This window comes from Drosophila serrata, unplaced genomic scaffold, assembly GCF_035046125.1.
Source record: "Drosophila serrata isolate PLE 108 unplaced genomic scaffold, ASM3504612v1 contig_217, whole genome shotgun sequence".
Classification (NCBI taxonomy): domain Eukaryota; kingdom Metazoa; phylum Arthropoda; class Insecta; order Diptera; family Drosophilidae; genus Drosophila; species Drosophila serrata.
The window spans coordinates 2,589,261-2,605,242 of NW_028257115.1; the positions used below are offsets into that span (position 1 = coordinate 2,589,261).

Here is a 15,982-nt window from a genome sequence, read left to right on the forward strand (position 1 = left end):
CGTTATTATTTTTTTACGGAATAAAGTTATTTCCTGGGCATTGCATTACCTTTAGTAATAAAAAAAAATAAATAAAATAAAACTGCTCAAAGATCTACTTTGGCAAGCAATTTCTCTACGCTTCCTATTTGCAATTGAATTATAAGATAGAATCCGAAATGGATCATAACTAAGGTTAATATATTCGCATTCTTTGAATAATAATTTATCTGTATTTTAATATGAAAATTTTTTTACAAATCAAAGTTTAAAAAAAATTAAAATTTTTGAAAATTTTAACGATGTAACCCCTTATAATAATTTGGGTAAATGTTGTTAAAAATTATTGAATATATTTATGTTAATTAATTAATTTAATCCTTAATCAAAATACACATGGATTTCAGCAATCACTGGCTTTTTCACTATGTGATGGAATCAAGAAGTTCCGAAATATTGCTTATTTTTACAACGATAGCTATCGATGTTTTTATATAATAACTTTTTGGACGAATCAAAGCTTAAAAAATTCTCAACTAAGTCAAAAAAGAATAAATATTAATTCGGAAAGCTTTGTTTTGTTACTTTTTTAATACTTTTTTATATCTGAATATTAATTTTTAAATTAAAAAAATAAATAAAAATTTTTGCAAACTTTTAAAAAAACTTAACCATGAAACCCCTTATAATAATTTGGGTAAATTTTGAAAAAATATTTTATATATTAATGTTAATTAATTAATTTTATCCTGAATCAAAATACACATGGATTTCCGCAATCACTGGTTTTTTGACTATATTATAGCCTCAAGAAGTTCCGAAATATTGCATATTTTTAAAACGATAGCTATCGATGTTTTTATATAATAACTTTTTGGACGAATCAAAGCTTAAAAAATTCTCAACTAAGTCAAAAAAGAATAAATATTCATTCGGAAAGCTTTGTTTTGTTACTTTTTTAATACTTTTTTATATCTGAATATTAATTTTTAAATTAAAAAATAAATAAGAATTTTTGCAAACTTTTAAAAATCTTAACCATGAAACCCCTTATAATGATTTGGGTAAATTTTGAAAAAATATTTTAAATATTTATGTTAATTAATTAATTTAATCCTGAATCAAAATACACATGGATTTCCGGAATCACTGGTTTTTTGACTATATTATAGCCTCAAGAAGTTCCGAAATATTGCATATTTTTAAAACGATAGCTATCGATGTTTTTATATAATAACTTTTTGGACGAATCAAAGCTTAAAAAATTCTCAACTAAGTCAAAAAAGAATTAATATTAATTCGGAAATCTTTTTTTGTTACTTTTTTTATACTTTTTTATATCTGAATATTAATTTTTAAATTAAAAAATAAATACGAATTTTTGCAAACTTTTAAAAATCTTAACCATGAAACCCCTTATAATAATTTGGATACATTTTTAAAAATTATTTTATATTATTATGTTAATTAATTAATTTAATCCTGAATCAAAATACACATGGATTTCCGCAATCAGTGTTTTTTTGACTATATTATAGCCTCAAGAAGTTCCGAAATATTGCATATTTTTAAAACGATAGCTATCGATGTTTTTATATAATAACTTTTTGGACGAATCAAAGTTTAAAAAATCCATAACTAAGTCAACAAATAATTCATTTGAATTCGGTAAGCTTTTTATGTTACCTTTTGTTGGTTTAATATACCTGCATACTAATTTTTAAATTAAAAATATAAATAAAAATGTTTGCAAATTTTTGAAAATTTTAACCATGAAACCCCTTATAATAATTGGGATAAATTTTTTTAAATTATTTTATATTATTATGTTAGTTAATTAATTTAATCCTGAATCAAAATACACATGGATTTCCGCAATCACTGGTTTTTTGACTATATTATAGCCTCAAGAAGTTCCGAAATATTGCATATTTTTAAAACGATAGCTATCGATGTTTTTATATAATAACTTTTTTTACGAATCAAACTTAAAAAATCCATAACTAAGTCAAAAAAGAATTCATTAAAAATATAAATACAATTTGCAAACTATTGAAAATTTTAACCTTGTAACCCCTAATAATAATTTGGGTAAATTTTGAAAAAATTATTTTATATTTCTATTTTAATTAATTAATTTAATCCTGAATCGAAATACACATCAATTTTCGCAATCACTGGCTTTTTGACAGAAATATTGCCTATTTTTAAACCGATAGCTATCGATATTTTAACGATTTTGTTTTGTTTTATTTAGTAATGTGACCGCATCTCTCTCGTCTGAAAATCTAGCTTTTTTTCGGTTAACATCCGATAGGACGCTTATGGATAGTTTATATATATCGATTACAAGAGATAGGGCGCTATCGATAATGTTGTACCGAAGTAGCCTCACTTAGGCGTGAATATAAAATAAGCTGCTTACACTACTCTAGTTTATATTAGGTTTATAAATCTGCATAAGCAGTTTAAAAATTACAAACAAAAAGCATTTTTCCAATTTTATTTTATACAAATCATGAAGCTTGAGTACAATAAAAAAAAATATTTTTTTATTATATTTATTTAGTATTTTATATGAATTAATTAAGAATACATGTGTTTCCCAACTACAGGCTTTTTGATAAGCTTATGGACTCAAGAAGTGTTAAATCTATAGCTATTGATGTTTTTATATAAGTTTTTTGGACAAATCAAAATTTAAAAAATCCATTACTGAGTCAAAAAAGAATTTATTTAAATTTGGAAAGCTTTTCTATGTTATTGTTTATTATGTTAATAAATCTGCATACTCAATTTGAAAATTAAAACAAAAAATATTTTTCAAATTGTTGAAAAATTCAACGATGTAACTCTATACAAAAACTTGAAAATTTGTGTAAAATTTAAAAAATAATTATTATTTTATATTGATTAATTAAGATTTTAATGATGAATCGGAATATACATGATTTTTCGAAATTACTGGCGTTTGAACCATCTTATGTCATTAAAAAAGTCCTGAAATATTTATTTTCTTTTTAAATCGATAGCTATTGATAATTTAATATAACTTTTTGGACAAATTAGAGTTTAAAAAATTTATGACTAAATCAAAAATGAATATATTTAAATTCGGTTAAAATTTTTTGTCAATTTTCGAAAATTTTATCAATTAAACCCCTTTAAATATATATAAATAATAAATAAATAATATTTTTGTATATTTTTACATTAATTTTGTATATTTTTACATTAATTAATTAAAATTGTATTTCTCGATCGGAATAAAAAAAATCATAATTTAGTAAAAAAAGTAAATGAATTCATTTTTTACTAAATTATGATTAGTTAAAATTTTTTTTGACAATTTCCGAAAATTGTATCAATGTAACCCCATTTAAAATATGTTTAAAATAATATGTTTTAATATTTCCATATTAATTAATTAAATTAATGCTTAATCGAAATAAAAATGGCTTTTCACAATTCAAAAAATATATATAAGTAAACATGACCAATTATGAGCATAGGCTTCCCGAAGCTAGTTTTAATATTATTTATTTTGCGTTTTAAATCAATCCACAAATTTTCAAATATCCGAACTGACGAAGTAAACAATAATATAACCAAAGCAAATTCGTGTTTTAACATTTGACTTTATTTTTAACAATACCGTTATTTTATAAAAATTGGTTTTTTTTTATTACTATAAGGAAATTCAAAATTCTACACATACGATTTTCGAGTTCGCCACAACTCCACTTACATACGTGCGAGAGGTGCATTCAGCAACGCAACCAAGATTCGTTCGTTTTGGTTATGGGGAATGTGCGTTTATTGCATAATACATAATAATAAAATCTCGTTTCGAATTTATCTTCTGCTCGATGCTGGACAGACGAACACGAGCAAATGTCTTTGGTAAATCAATCGTACTAAGTGCTCACACCGTGGGAGCTAAATAATTGTGATCCGGAGGCGAGTTGGCGTGGAGTTGGGGCTACAAGTAGTTCTCACACTTACACACAGTTTAAAATTCAACTTAGGAGTACAGTACACTTTATACACGAAACTGTTATCAACTCTAGTTTCCGTTGCCGTTTTGTGTGCTCTTTTTTCGCTAACCGTTGGTTTACTTAGGACTAACATTAAAATCAAACAATTTACAATTACGGACTTGTTTGTGGGTGGCGGTGGCCAGTCGCTAGTCGACGGACACCGTGCGCTGATTGACGTCGATCAAGTAGATGTCCTTGTGGTTCTGCAACACGAAGTCGACGAACGCGTTGATGGGGGCGATCTCCTCCAGGGAGGTGCTGGTGCTGCGCGACCACAGGAAATTGGGGCCAAAGACGATGGCTAGGTTGGAGGAGGTCATCTTGTTGAGGTCCTCACAGTCCATCACACGCACCAGGAACTCGACGATGTACTTGAACAGCTCATAGTTCTCCTCAGGCAGTTTTTCGCGTATCAGTTGAGTCACATTCCGCGATCGCTCCTCTTTGGGCCAGTCCAGGAAACGAGTCACATCCTCGTATAGCTCAAACGTGAGCAGCGGCTCGGTGAGGTCACGTAGGAAACTCTTTAGCAAGCCAGCGATGACGTGTACATTCACGCTCTTTAAATCCACATCCTCGCCGCGGTTAACGCGTTCCTTGAGCGCCATGATCTCAGAGTGATTGCCCGATCTCCGGAATATGCCCTCGGTATCTATCACGCCTGTGATCGACAGCGAGTCCACACACTTGCGAACAATCGGAGGAATGGAGTTCAGGCAGGGGCTGTTCATCACAATGAACTTCAGGGGCACCCCGAATTGATGCGTCGTCGCCATTTTGTGCTGCTGCTGCCGGGATGCATTTATGCTGCTGCTGGGTGGCGGCGTCGATGGCTTCCGACTGGGGTTCAGTTTGTCGTCCAGGTCGCAGATGTTGTCCGGCAACTTCAGCTTGTTCAGGCCGAGCGCCTGGCGCAGCTCGTCCAGGCTGGAGATGTAGACTAGCTTCTTGCGGAACTTATCGCTGATGAAGGGGCTAAAGAAGTTCCAAATGACCCGAATGAACCACGTCGGATGCACCACATACAGAGTCTTCAGATTCTTGCGAAAGTTACGGTCGAGCTCCTTATACGAGTTCCACAGGAACTGCGCGGATGGTTTGTTGTCTTCCTTGAGGCCTTGATGGAAATATACGAGTATGTAATCGTTCTCGACAAACGGTTCAATTTCTTTTATAATTTCACTGCGGGAAAAGATGAAGCAATCGGTTAGATAAGAAAGAAATTAAGGTATTATACTCAGAGTTCTTCCTTACCGAACGAAGGCCTCAAGCTGAGATTTTTCTGGAAAGCGTGACGCGTATATAGCGAAAATGTGACGACCCTGCTTGTCCGTGCCGAGGAAATCGCATTTGTTTTTGGGCGTCTGAAAAGTCTCGGACTGATCCCTGAGTTGGTCCTCGAAATCGTCCTCCAAAGGATTCACATCCTCTTCGGGCTCTAGTTCTGGATCTAAATGAAGTAAGAGAGAGGTAATGCATCGATCGACTAATAGGAAATAATGTTTTTACTTACCATCGGCCAGTACAAAGTCACCGACCATAACATCTTCTGGGGATGAATCAAAGAATCTATTAGTGGATCTATAAGTTACAGAAACATTTCCTGTTCCTCTGCTCCCTGCTTCGCTGGTTTCTGTTCTGTGACTCCCCGGTATTTCCCGATGTTCTACTTACTTTCCAGTGGTGATGGAGCCAGCAGCTCCGTATCGTCGAACTCTAGCTTCGGCTCGAAGTCGTGCAGATCGGAGAGACTTGGTTGGGGCTCGTCCGAGTTGTCGACGATCGGATTGATGGCGGGACCTTGGGGTGCGAGAGGTAAGGCATTTGTGAATCTCGTAAGTTTTCCTGGAGCGGACTGGTATTCCAAAAACGTAATCTTACAAGTAATGCTTTCACTTAAGTATTTTGACGGCCTGAGGCAACAAGTTTAGTTCGGATTGAGTTTGAGTAAGTGAATAGACATGAATCAGAGAAATTTAATTTGATGAGTACATTGGCATCTGATTTGTTAGATAATCAACAATCTTACTTTTTCGCTATTATTATTGGCAGACAATTACTGAACAGAACAGAACAGAGACAATTCGGGGATTGGGGAGCTCTAAGCTAGGTCTAGGGATAACGATGACACAAACGCAACCTCGTAACAAACATTGGCAACAACACAGCTAGCGAAAAGTAGTAACATAGGATCCACAACAAACCAAGCAAACATGTCGGATAGTAATATATTTATGCAAGATATATGTATGTACAGAGAAAGACTGTGAGCTGCCCATATAGGCTGGGTTTTACAGTTTGAAATGGGGTTAGTAGCACAACTTGATACCAAAAACAAAGAGGTTGGATTACGGGGCGGTTAGGGGGGTTAGGCAAGAGGCAAGGCGGGGGCGGGACACAAAAATTAGTTTTAATCGCTCGCTATTACTGTTAGTTCTTCAACGGGGGCACAGCTCTCCCCCTCAAAAAAAAAGCTACATTATACGGTAATAAAAACAAAACAAAGCGGTGCGGCCAAATGACTCCCAAAACTTAAGACGCAGATTGGTAGGGGGAAACCAGTCTAAAGGTGAACTTGCCTACAATGGATTATTTTTTTTTAACTACAAAGTATCAGGTCTAATATTACAAAGAAACTACAATTTATGTTTGACTTATTTTTGGAAATGAAGTAAATGAATTTATAAATATTGGAGTTCTATTCACATCAAAAAAATTGATTTATGTTTAGTATTCCTTGTTCTTTTCAATTTCTAACTTTCAAATTATATAAAGTCTATTAATTTAAGTACTTTCGATTAAAGTTTGATCATATTTAGATGTATTAAGTATCTGTATTAAGCAAAGTTCACCTGTACAACTGCGGTTCTGTAATAGTTTTGGGAATTCTTTCGCGGCAACCAACAAGGCAAATCGCTTGCAGTGGCGCTCAAAATGCTAAGCAGTTACAAAACCAAAGATCAAAACTAGGTATTCGAATCGAGAAGCATGACTTTTGGCCAAGCGGCCAGCGGACTTACCTGGTAATCTCGGTGTGAAACGCGAATGGGAATCCATTGCGACTGTGTTGGGTGTTGTGGGGTGGTGGTTGGGTGGGTAAGTGTTCGGTCGGGTGCTATCCGTATCCGTTCGATGTGATTGGAATTCTCGCGGTGACGCAGGACGTGGCTCAGTCGATTATATTGGCATGTGGAATATATACTGCCGCTGAAATGCGAGAATAAATTAGCCATAAGCAGCGATGGCAGTACTCTATCGATGACGTCACAGCCGACAAGCTAGTTTTCTTGACTGATTATTCGCTGCCGTGGGTTGGTGTTGGAATGGCACTGGCACTGGTACTGAATACTGGCTGATTCACAACCGTGCATTTGAACGGAAAAGATTTGGCCAAAGTTTAACTTGGCCCTGGAAGGCGCCCACCTTGCGGGCTACACATACAGTGGTGGGGCTACAAATGGGCATGGTAGCGGTGGCGAGACAAATAAGGTATATTCATGACAGATAACAACAAAGAATGAAACAAGCTGACTGCTTATCGCAGTTACAGTACAAAGTTGTACAAATAACAAGAGCACATAAAATATCAGTAACTAAGAGATTGCCATTAGTGGTAAAATTCCATTAAATGAACTTGTTTATCTGCTTCTCTGTACCACTTTTCTTAAAAGTGGTTTGGAATGTTATTTAAATTTCTTTAATTCTGAAACTACGCAATCCCTTCTGCCATCACTGTTAAATGTGCCGTACTGCTCCTTTTTCCAATCACTGTAAAAGGGAGTAGGCCTGCTCCTTTGTCCCGCTACTGTAGGTACATACACACACAGGAATAAAATTGCACAAGCTCCTTGCAGGAAAATGGAAAATTGCTAACAATCATACACACGCACTCACAAACAGCTTAATGGCAATTATTTGCAAACAAACTGCGCATTTGTGTTTTGCCTTCTCTTAATGATATTTACTTTTTTTGCGCTATACGAGCTTTTATCAGCAAACTGGGCGGGTGTGTGCCTCAAAAATCATCCCAGATTACTTGATTTTCACTTATTTGATAGCACCTTCTTTTGTTTCACATATTCCTAGAGTTTGTACTCTTCTTATGAGTCAGAACGGGTTAAGAATGTACCTTTTATCAGTAAAAAAAAGTTTTCTTTAATTTTACTTCCAGACGTTGTTTTTGTGGATGAACAGTGATGGTCAACGTCTGACGACCTATCCATGTTATCGATACTCAAATATCGATGTCACTAGAGCAATTTTCCTGCACTACTGTCAAGCTTTAATAGTCACACAGGGCGCTCGTGTCACGAGGAATTTTTCTAAAATATTTTATAAATAATAACATTGTTTCAATAAAAATAAATTAAATCAATAAAAAACAAGAAGGAAATCCACTTTTGCCAAGCCGAAGTTTTCAATTGGCGCATTACAAAACGATCAACTTCGGTCAAATGAAAAGGATAACTAACTTGAAATTATGTATGACATATGATATAAAATTCGAGGGAAATAAAATTTATGCTTTATTTTTAAAATTACTATTCTCAGGGTTGATATATTTAATATAATATAAACTATAAGAAGTAAAGTCAACTTTTAATAATTTATTATATATTTTCATTAATTTCTTATATGTATTAAATTAACAGTTTAACAATTTCTTTTATATATTCCGATTGTTCCTATGCCATCTATATGATATAACAATCAAATTTGAGCAGAATTAAAATTAAAATTGTAAAAATATTAAAAATGTCTCGAAAATCTACCTGAACATCTATCTGAAGAACATGGCTTGATCGACTGTTGATGCTGATCAAAATAATATATATTGAATTATCTCTTTTTTATTACGAACCAAATTTAAGTCAGTAGACTAAATTATAAACCTTGCAATGGTATAATTATACCATTAAGGATAAACGATAAATTTAAAATTTTAGAATAGATTAATTATTTTTGTAGCGACTTGATAGAAGAATCTAAAAGCAGTCTTTGGAAAATCTTTCATTTTTTAAATATAGAATATATTTTAACATCATAATAATAATTCGAAAAAGTGCGAATTCTAAAAATTGTGTATAGGAACTTTTGTGTGTTGCTACTCGTGTTTTTACCGCACCCGTTATCGATACATCGATACGTTGCTGCCCAGAAACTAACATCTTCGACGCGACCAGCTGCAAATCGTGAATTAAAAATCAAAATAGATTAAAATGGTCGGTTGGAGCCGTTTGCTGACGCCGGCGGCACAGTTCGCGAACTTCCGGACTGTCCTGCAGACTCCCGCCTGCCGGAATGGTGAGTCCTCCGCTCAGCAACCGCGGTAAACACATTCCACATTACGCAACCAACTACTCTGGATTTCTAGCCCTGCAGCAACAGCTGCGCAGGATGGGCGGCGATCATGGACACCACCACATGACCATCAAGCCGTCGCGCTTCCAGTGGGACAAGTTCAAGGATCTGATGCACTTTTACGTAATGCTCGGTCTGATCCCGGTCACTGGACTGGTTCTCTACGCAAACATCTTCGTGGGCCCGGCGCAGCTGGCGGAGATTCCAGAGGGCTATGAGCCCAAGCACTGGGAGTACGAGAAGGTATGTCAGGTGGTTTTACCTACGAGCTATGTTGAAAAATAAACAAATATCAAACTTATATTTAAATATATTCGCTTTCCATTGCAGCACCCCATCTCCCGCTTTATTTCCCGCTACTTGTTGAACTCGGAGCAGCAAAACTACGAGAAGTCCCTGCACTACCTGTTCGAGGAGAACGAGAAGGCGCAGATCCGGTAGGTCTCAGGAAAAGTTGACCACTCGCCTTTGTAATATCTTCATTGTTATCTTTGTAGCCTTCTGGAGGAGAAGGTGCGTCTCAAGATGTCCGAGCGCAACGATTACCAGGCCTACTACTACCGACCCTCGGTGGCGAAGTATCACAGGGTATCCAAAGAGGCTGCCGACGAGCTGGAGGCTCTGCGTGGAGACTAAATCCCTTCTAATATTCATTTAAATACAATTGTTAGGCCCCTTTGGGGGGAAATAAAGTGTGAAATCGAGTTTGCAACATCAGCTTATTCACATTAATTAAAATACACAATAAATACTTAAGACTTAGCCGAATCAAGTCCGTATCGATTTAGCCCCACGCCTGATTCTTGCAGTAGTAGAGCACCAGCTTGCCATTGGTCCCGTGGCACTCGTACAGGTTTTTGATTATCTGATCTGGGGCGGGAGCGAACGTCTGGTTAACGTAAAGGAACTGCAGTACAAAGATTTGCAATAAGATTGTGGTTCTGGGTGGGTTAATGGGGGGTACTTGCAATCTGCTCGTTGGCATCCAATTTTAAGTATTTGTGGATGAACTTCTGAATCCAGCTGACGGTTTTATTGGGATCTACTGTCCATGTGCGTTTCTTGATGATGGGGACATTTCCCGTTGCGTTTAGGAGAACGCAAACTAAGATAACAAATCATACAAAAATTATAACACCTTTGTGATAGAAAAGAAGATGGGGATATCTCACTCTTGGAGGAGTCCTTGTCGGCGGGCGTGGAGGATGAGGTGCTCAAGGCCTCTTGGGGTTCAGGTGTCTCTGCCATCTAATTGGAATGTTGCTAAATTGCCTAGTATTTGGCGTAATTAACAAAACTTGCGAAAATTGTAAATATAAAAACCTTAGGTATGACAAATCGTTGATGACAACATCGATAGGTGTCACGATTGTAAAAAAACAAATTTGTATAATTAAATTTTAATTTCAGTATGCGTTAAATAAATAATTGAGTCGCCATATCTGCAATTTAAATATTTGGCTTCAACAACTTTAATTTCAATTTATTTAAATTGAAGTCAAAGCTTATCGATTGTATGATCTTCGTTTGCACATCTCTAGCGAAAACAGCTGTCGTATCAATTTAACAGCTGTTCCCGTCAACACGTGTGGAAACGAGAGTTAATAAGAAAATCGGAGGAAATAAGCTTAATTATGAACAATAATCTATTCGACGGCTCGGATGATGAGGGCAACGATCTGCAGCTGACCACCAACGAGGACTATGCCAAGACCTACAATCACTTGCGCAAAAAGGAGCTGCTCCAAAAATGTAAAGCGCGAAGATTGCAACCATTGCCCAATTTCTTAATTCTTTGATTTTCTTCAGATAAAGATCGCGGCTTGGACGTTTCGGAATCCGAATTCGACAGCGATAGCGAGTCATCCGAGGAGGATGAAGTGGACCCCAAGTTCGACCAGGACTTCTTCAAGACGCTTTCCTCGCTAAAGAGCAAAGACCCGCGAATATACGACAAGGAAACGCGATTCTTCAACGAATCCTCCAGCGATGAGAACGACAAAGAGGGGGAGTCTTCTCCCAAAAAGAAGAAGAAATCAAAGCCAGTGACCCTAAAGGATTACGAGAGGAAAGTGATACTTGAGCACAATGGCAAGTTTGAAAGTTCGGATGACGAGCAGCAGGAGAAGGAGGAGGAGGAATATCAGCGTGCACAGTCTCCCACCGCTGTTGAGGAGGAGCGCCGTCTGAAGGATGAGTTCCGGAATGTGATGAACCAAGAGGACGATGGCGAATACGAGGAGTTCGGCGGCATATTCAAGAAACGCAGCAAGACCAAGGAGCAAACGGAGGCCGAGGAGGCAGACTTTGCCAAGTGGCTAGCTGGCCAACAAGAGAACATTGAAGAAAAAGACAAAGAGCAGCTGGAACCTCTGAAGCAGTACTGGGCCAGCAGCAAGCTGACGCAGGGCGAGAGCTTCCTCAGAGACTACATCCTCAACAAGGGCTATTCTAAAACAGATGAGTCCGCCATTCCCACCTACGATGAGATTGTCGGCGAAACCGCTCCCTTGTCCGAGGATGAACAGGAGCTAGAGAAGCAGGCGGAGTTCGAGCACAAGTACAACTTCCGCTTTGAGGAACCCGATGCGGAGTTCATCAAGCGCTATCCCCGCACCGTGGAGCAGTCCATTCGACGGACGGACGACAAGAGAAAGGAGAAACGCAAGGAGTTGAAGGAGCGCAAGGAACAGGAGAAGCAGCAGAAGATGAAGGAACTCGACTTGATCAAGGATATGAAGCGCAAAGAGATCGAGGAAAAGATACGTAAACTGAAAGCGGTCACCGGCAACGATGAGCTCGGTTTCCGTGACGACGAACTGGAAGAAGACTTCGATCCGGATGCTCACGATCGACGCATGCAGGAGCTCTTCGACGACGAGTACTATAAGGTGGACGAGGGCGAGGAAAAGCCAGAGTGCCCCTCGGATATCGACGAGTTGGTGCTAGAGGACTGGGATAACTACGATCCCAGGGAGCATAAGGACGGTGGTGATGAAGATTATGAAGGGCACTGCGAGGACGATGACTTCAACATGGACTGTGACTACGATCCGTCTACTGCCAAGCAGCAACTCCAGCAAGAGCTAATCGAGAGCACGCGCGGTCGCAAGGGTCGCAAGGGCAGGCGGAATCGCTTCATGGAAATGATCCAGGCCGAGAAGCCGGCATTCAATCCAGAGGATGAGAAAACCTATGGCGAGTATATAGACGAATATTATCAACTGGATTGCGAGGACATCATCGGAGATCTGCCGTGTCGTTTCAAATATGTGGAGACTACACCCAATGATTTTGGCCTGACGATAGAAGAGGTAGGTGCACAAACCCTATGTGCGGAGTAAACTTATTTTCTGGCATTCTATATTGCAGATCGTGCTGGCCAAGAACAAGGAGCTTAATCAGTGGGCCAGCCTCAAGAAGGCTGTCCAAACACGACCAGAGCATGTAGAAAAGAAAGAGCAGCGTCTGTACAAGATGAAGGCCAAGAATGAGGACCTCAAGCGAAAGATTTTCAAGAGTCTTTACGGCGATGGGTAAGTAGTTATTCATTTTCATTAGATCTAGGACTAAAACTTTGCATAATTTCAGTTCTGACGATGAGGATCAGCCAACAGAAGAGACTCCAAGTGCTCAGCCAACTGCCGAAACGTCTGCTCCAGCTGAATCGTCTCAGATCCCTACGGAAGGTTTATCTAAATCGAAAAGGAAGCGCTTGAAACGTAAAGCTGCTGCAGCAGCAGCTGCAGCTACTCCTGCACAGAACCTCCAAGAGCAGTCCAAGGAGTCACAGCAGCCTAAGCAGGCTAAAGATAGCCAAGCGAAGGACGAATCTTCTGCTCCAAAAAAGAGCAAACAAGATCAAAGTACAAATGCAAATGCTCCTGCACAGCAAACGCAAAATAAACCTGATAAGAACAAGGTAAACAAACAGAAAAAAGCAAATAAAACGACAGCAAATGGAACGGAAGAACCAGCGCAAAATAAATCTGAAAAGGCAACTGAAAACGCACTGCAAAAATCCGAAAAACCAAATGGAAATAATCCATTTAACAAGCAACAAAATAGAGCCAACTCGAAGCCAGGGCAATCACCGGTGAAAAACAAACAAGGAAACTCTAAGCAAGGGGCCAATCCTTTCAAGAAATCGGATCACAAGGCAAGCGCACCCTTTCCGGCAAAGAAAAACAATAACTTCAAGGCGAAAAATAAAATGAACAAAAACTCCAGTGGCATAACAGACGATCGATTAAAGGCATACGGCATAAATCCCAGAAAGTTCCACAAGAAGGAAAAGTACGGGAAGAAGGATAACTAAAAGGGACTCCTTAATCTTAAATTTAATAGTAGTTTTATATATATTTTTGGTTACACCCTATGTAAATATAACATTAAAAACCAGCACAGAGACGAGTGAACTTGATATTCAAAAAGCTATTCCGCGACAGCCACGTCATCATCGGTGGCCTCTTCCTCCTCCTCCTGGGTGCTCTTCATGCGATCCAGCTGCAGACGCCGCTCCTGGATGCGAGTGCACTTGGGGCAAATCATATTCTTGCGCGTGAGGCAGACCCGGTGGAAGATGGAGTTGCACTGATCGCACTTAATGCAGCCGTCGTCGAAGGGGAAGATCACTTCGTTGTTGCTGCAGATCTCGCAGATGTACGCCTGGGCCAGGCACATGTGGCACGATCGGATGTGCTCATCGAAGGCCTTAAACACAGCCTGCAGAAACTCTGTGAGAGCTCCAGTGTCCACCTGAACCAAATCAGTCAGCGAGTAGAACTCATTGGATTGCGCAAGGTGTCGTCGTCCGCTGAGCTGCTGGTCCACCAGTTTCAGATCGCTGGCGATCTTGCAGGCGGCCAGATAGTGACGCATGTGCACCAGATTTTGGCGTAGTTTTTTCACCGCACATAGCTTCTCCACGAACACAAACAGCTTGGGGTTGTCCTCCTCCAGCCGGATGAGCGGCTTGTTCAGGAACAGGCGGATCTCTTGGAGCGCCATGCGGGAGACTCGCCGGGCCGAGAAATCCCAGTTGTGGATAATGCGGGCTGGTATAAAGTTGCTGTCATTCCAATGGCAGCGGGGACAAAAGTACATGCCACTGTAGTCGCACAGACGTGGCTCTATCCAGGTGTTTTCTGTGGGCAAGTAACGCACTTATTATTTTCAACAACTTCCTTTAAATGATTACCACTCACTTAGGTTAAGCAGCGTTCCGCACTCGGCGCACTTGTATCCCTGGGCGGCAAGGCCAATCTCTGGACAGATCTCCGCAACGGGATACTGACGCTCCGAAACCAGTACGTGGGCGCATACCCGCTTAACATTGTCGATGCACTTTTGGTGCACCAGGTAGCCGCAGTCACTGCACACGTATGAAGCCTGAACCACGCTCCAGATAATGGCGGTGCAGTGGTCGCAGTAGTTTCTCCTGGCGGCTGCCTGCAGGCGACTTCGCTTGCCATGGTGCGGGTGATGCGGCACAAAGTGGTGCCCTACCACCGCCCGTATGGCATTCATCAGGACAATGTCCGAAGAGAGCGATTGCTGCTCCTGGGCCTCCTCCAGCTGTTGCAGAGAGTAACGCAGGTCCACCAGGTGTCTGACCAGCCAGCGCCGCTCCTCACTGACCTCTTCGCTCAGCAGGACAAGATCCCGACAATGGGCAATGGCCGCATTCAAATCCTGGATATTGGCATCGCTGGTGAAGATCAGGCGCCACTGTTCCCGAACCAGTGAGGCGGGAATGGGCAAGCCGCGGTACTCGCCATGCGGGGCACCTTCCTCGGAGCCCCCGCCATCAGATCCAGATCCCGATCCGCCAGAGAAGGCGCTGCCAACTGTTGCTCCCGACAAGGCGGAGCTGTGCGAGAGCAGAGTGTTGGCGCTTTCGTTGAGGATATGCGCCACTGCGCCGGGAATGCTGGTGATGCTATCACGCCAGCTCATTTTTTTTTTGGCAATAAAGGGCGGGGGCGGGGAATTTGCGATGAACACAGAAAAACAAAGACTTTATTTTTGTTTTTCTTTAAGTGCAGTGTGGCTGCCTGAACTAAGGTTAGAAATGCTAAAATTGGACAGATAAAGGAAAAGGTTCTTGATGTCGTTGCAGTTGGTCACACTTAAGAAAAGGAAATTTCCGCTAGATGGCGGGCTTTTGCGTTTCCTGGCAGGAATTTCTCAGGTATAAGACCATTTTTTAAATTTCCCTTCCTCAACTCAGATGTTTATTATTTGAGTTTACTCCTTATTCCGCCCTCTATATGTGACGACTAAACTAAACTGTTCCCAGTATATGTCCTTAAATCTCAACAGATGGTGCTTAACATAAAGCAAAACCTTGACATTGTAGTTTCAAGATTTTTATATTATAAAAATAATTTTTATTAAATTTATTTTTTTTAAATTAATTTTTTCCCAAATAAAGAAAAAGCAATTAAACAATAATTATATACAGATGATTTAAAATAAAATAAGTATATTGAATTAAATTGTATTTTATTTGTTTGTTTGTTAGCTTTTTTCGCTCTTAAAATTTAACTGCCTAAAACGAGATCTAATCAAAAACGATGTTCGGATTATTTAATCAAAAT

General features: G+C 39.1%; 5 protein-coding genes across 14 annotated transcripts; 2 read left to right on the forward strand and 3 right to left on the reverse strand.

Annotated features, from left to right (window-relative positions):
- Positions 1-3,597: 3,597 nt before the first annotated feature.
- On the reverse strand, positions 3,598-8,293 carry RhoGAP68F (Rho GTPase activating protein at 68F). Of its 10 annotated transcripts, none has more exons than XM_086829709.1 (7): positions 8,149-8,271; positions 7,040-7,226; positions 5,901-5,932; positions 5,694-5,819; positions 5,533-5,568; positions 5,274-5,469; positions 3,598-5,201 (listed from the first exon to the last, which is right to left on the reverse strand). In XM_086829709.1, the coding sequence occupies exons 5-7, from the start codon at positions 5,558-5,560 to the stop codon at positions 4,166-4,168; spliced, it is 1,260 nt and encodes a 419-aa protein (XP_086685835.1). In that variant the 5' UTR covers positions 5,561-5,568; positions 5,694-5,819; positions 5,901-5,932; positions 7,040-7,226; positions 8,149-8,271; the 3' UTR covers positions 3,598-4,165. The 10 variants fall into 10 exon arrangements, with proteins under 10 accessions (XP_086685835.1, XP_086685834.1, XP_086685836.1 ...); XM_086829708.1 differs by having other exon boundaries at positions 5,533-5,565; positions 8,149-8,270; XM_086829710.1 differs by having other exon boundaries at positions 5,533-5,565; positions 7,985-8,231.
- Positions 8,294-9,188: 895 nt separating this feature from the next.
- ND-SGDH (NADH dehydrogenase (ubiquinone) SGDH subunit) lies at positions 9,189-10,143 on the forward strand. The gene is made up of 4 exons (XM_020956446.2): positions 9,189-9,323; positions 9,394-9,623; positions 9,711-9,817; positions 9,878-10,143. Exons 1-4 carry the CDS (start codon positions 9,239-9,241, stop codon positions 10,014-10,016), a joined length of 561 nt encoding a protein of 186 aa, XP_020812105.1. The 5' UTR covers positions 9,189-9,238; the 3' UTR covers positions 10,017-10,143.
- Positions 10,081-10,865, reverse strand: Atg12 (Autophagy-related 12). The gene is made up of 3 exons (XM_020956458.2): positions 10,553-10,865; positions 10,349-10,485; positions 10,081-10,287 (listed from the first exon to the last, which is right to left on the reverse strand). Exons 1-3 carry the CDS (start codon positions 10,626-10,628, stop codon positions 10,165-10,167), a joined length of 336 nt encoding a protein of 111 aa, XP_020812117.1. The 5' UTR covers positions 10,629-10,865; the 3' UTR covers positions 10,081-10,164.
- A 21-nt stretch (positions 10,866-10,886) lies between these two features.
- On the forward strand, positions 10,887-13,803 carry LOC110187455 (protein KRI1 homolog). Its single transcript, XM_020956846.2, has 4 exons — positions 10,887-11,132; positions 11,190-12,694; positions 12,753-12,916; positions 12,972-13,803. Exons 1-4 carry the CDS (start codon positions 11,015-11,017, stop codon positions 13,696-13,698), a joined length of 2,514 nt encoding a protein of 837 aa, XP_020812505.2. The 5' UTR covers positions 10,887-11,014; the 3' UTR covers positions 13,699-13,803.
- On the reverse strand, positions 13,720-15,464 carry DEF8 (differentially expressed in FDCP 8 homolog). Its single transcript, XM_020956856.2, has 2 exons — positions 14,588-15,464; positions 13,720-14,527 (listed from the first exon to the last, which is right to left on the reverse strand). The coding sequence occupies exons 1-2, from the start codon at positions 15,336-15,338 to the stop codon at positions 13,815-13,817; spliced, it is 1,464 nt and encodes a 487-aa protein (XP_020812515.2). The 5' UTR covers positions 15,339-15,464; the 3' UTR covers positions 13,720-13,814.
- Positions 15,465-15,982: the final 518 nt, after the last annotated feature.

Coding starts and splice junctions, on each gene's coding strand:
- RhoGAP68F (XM_020956908.2), bottom strand. CDS start 7,076: ATGGATTCCCATTCGCGTTTCACACCGAGATTACCAG. Junction 5,470..5,532: donor TGACTTTGTACTGGCCGATG/GTAAGTAAAAAC, acceptor TACTTCATTTAG/ATCCAGAACTAGAGCCCGAA. Junction 5,202..5,273: donor CAGCTTGAGGCCTTCGTTCG/GTAAGGAAGAAC, acceptor CTTTTCCCGCAG/TGAAATTATAAAAGAAATTG.
- DEF8 (XM_020956856.2), bottom strand. CDS start 15,338: ATGAGCTGGCGTGATAGCATCACCAGCATTCCCGGCGCAGTGGCGCAT. Junction 14,528..14,587: donor CGGAACGCTGCTTAACCTAA/GTGAGTGGTAAT, acceptor ACTTGCCCACAG/AAAACACCTGGATAGAGCCA.
- LOC110187455 (XM_020956846.2), top strand. CDS start 11,015: ATGAACAATAATCTATTCGACGGCTCGGATGATGAGGGCAACGATCTG. Junction 12,695..12,752: donor TTGGCCTGACGATAGAAGAG/GTAGGTGCACAA, acceptor TCTATATTGCAG/ATCGTGCTGGCCAAGAACAA. Junction 12,917..12,971: donor AAGAGTCTTTACGGCGATGG/GTAAGTAGTTAT, acceptor GCATAATTTCAG/TTCTGACGATGAGGATCAGC.
- ND-SGDH (XM_020956446.2), top strand. CDS start 9,239: ATGGTCGGTTGGAGCCGTTTGCTGACGCCGGCGGCACAGTTCGCGAAC. Junction 9,324..9,393: donor GACTCCCGCCTGCCGGAATG/GTGAGTCCTCCG, acceptor CTGGATTTCTAG/CCCTGCAGCAACAGCTGCGC. Junction 9,818..9,877: donor AACGAGAAGGCGCAGATCCG/GTAGGTCTCAGG, acceptor TTATCTTTGTAG/CCTTCTGGAGGAGAAGGTGC.
- Atg12 (XM_020956458.2), bottom strand. CDS start 10,628: ATGGCAGAGACACCTGAACCCCAAGAGGCCTTGAGCACCTCATCCTCC. Junction 10,486..10,552: donor CGACAAGGACTCCTCCAAGA/GTGAGATATCCC, acceptor TTGTTATCTTAG/TTTGCGTTCTCCTAAACGCA. Junction 10,288..10,348: donor TGGATGCCAACGAGCAGATT/GCAAGTACCCCC, acceptor TTTGTACTGCAG/TTCCTTTACGTTAACCAGAC.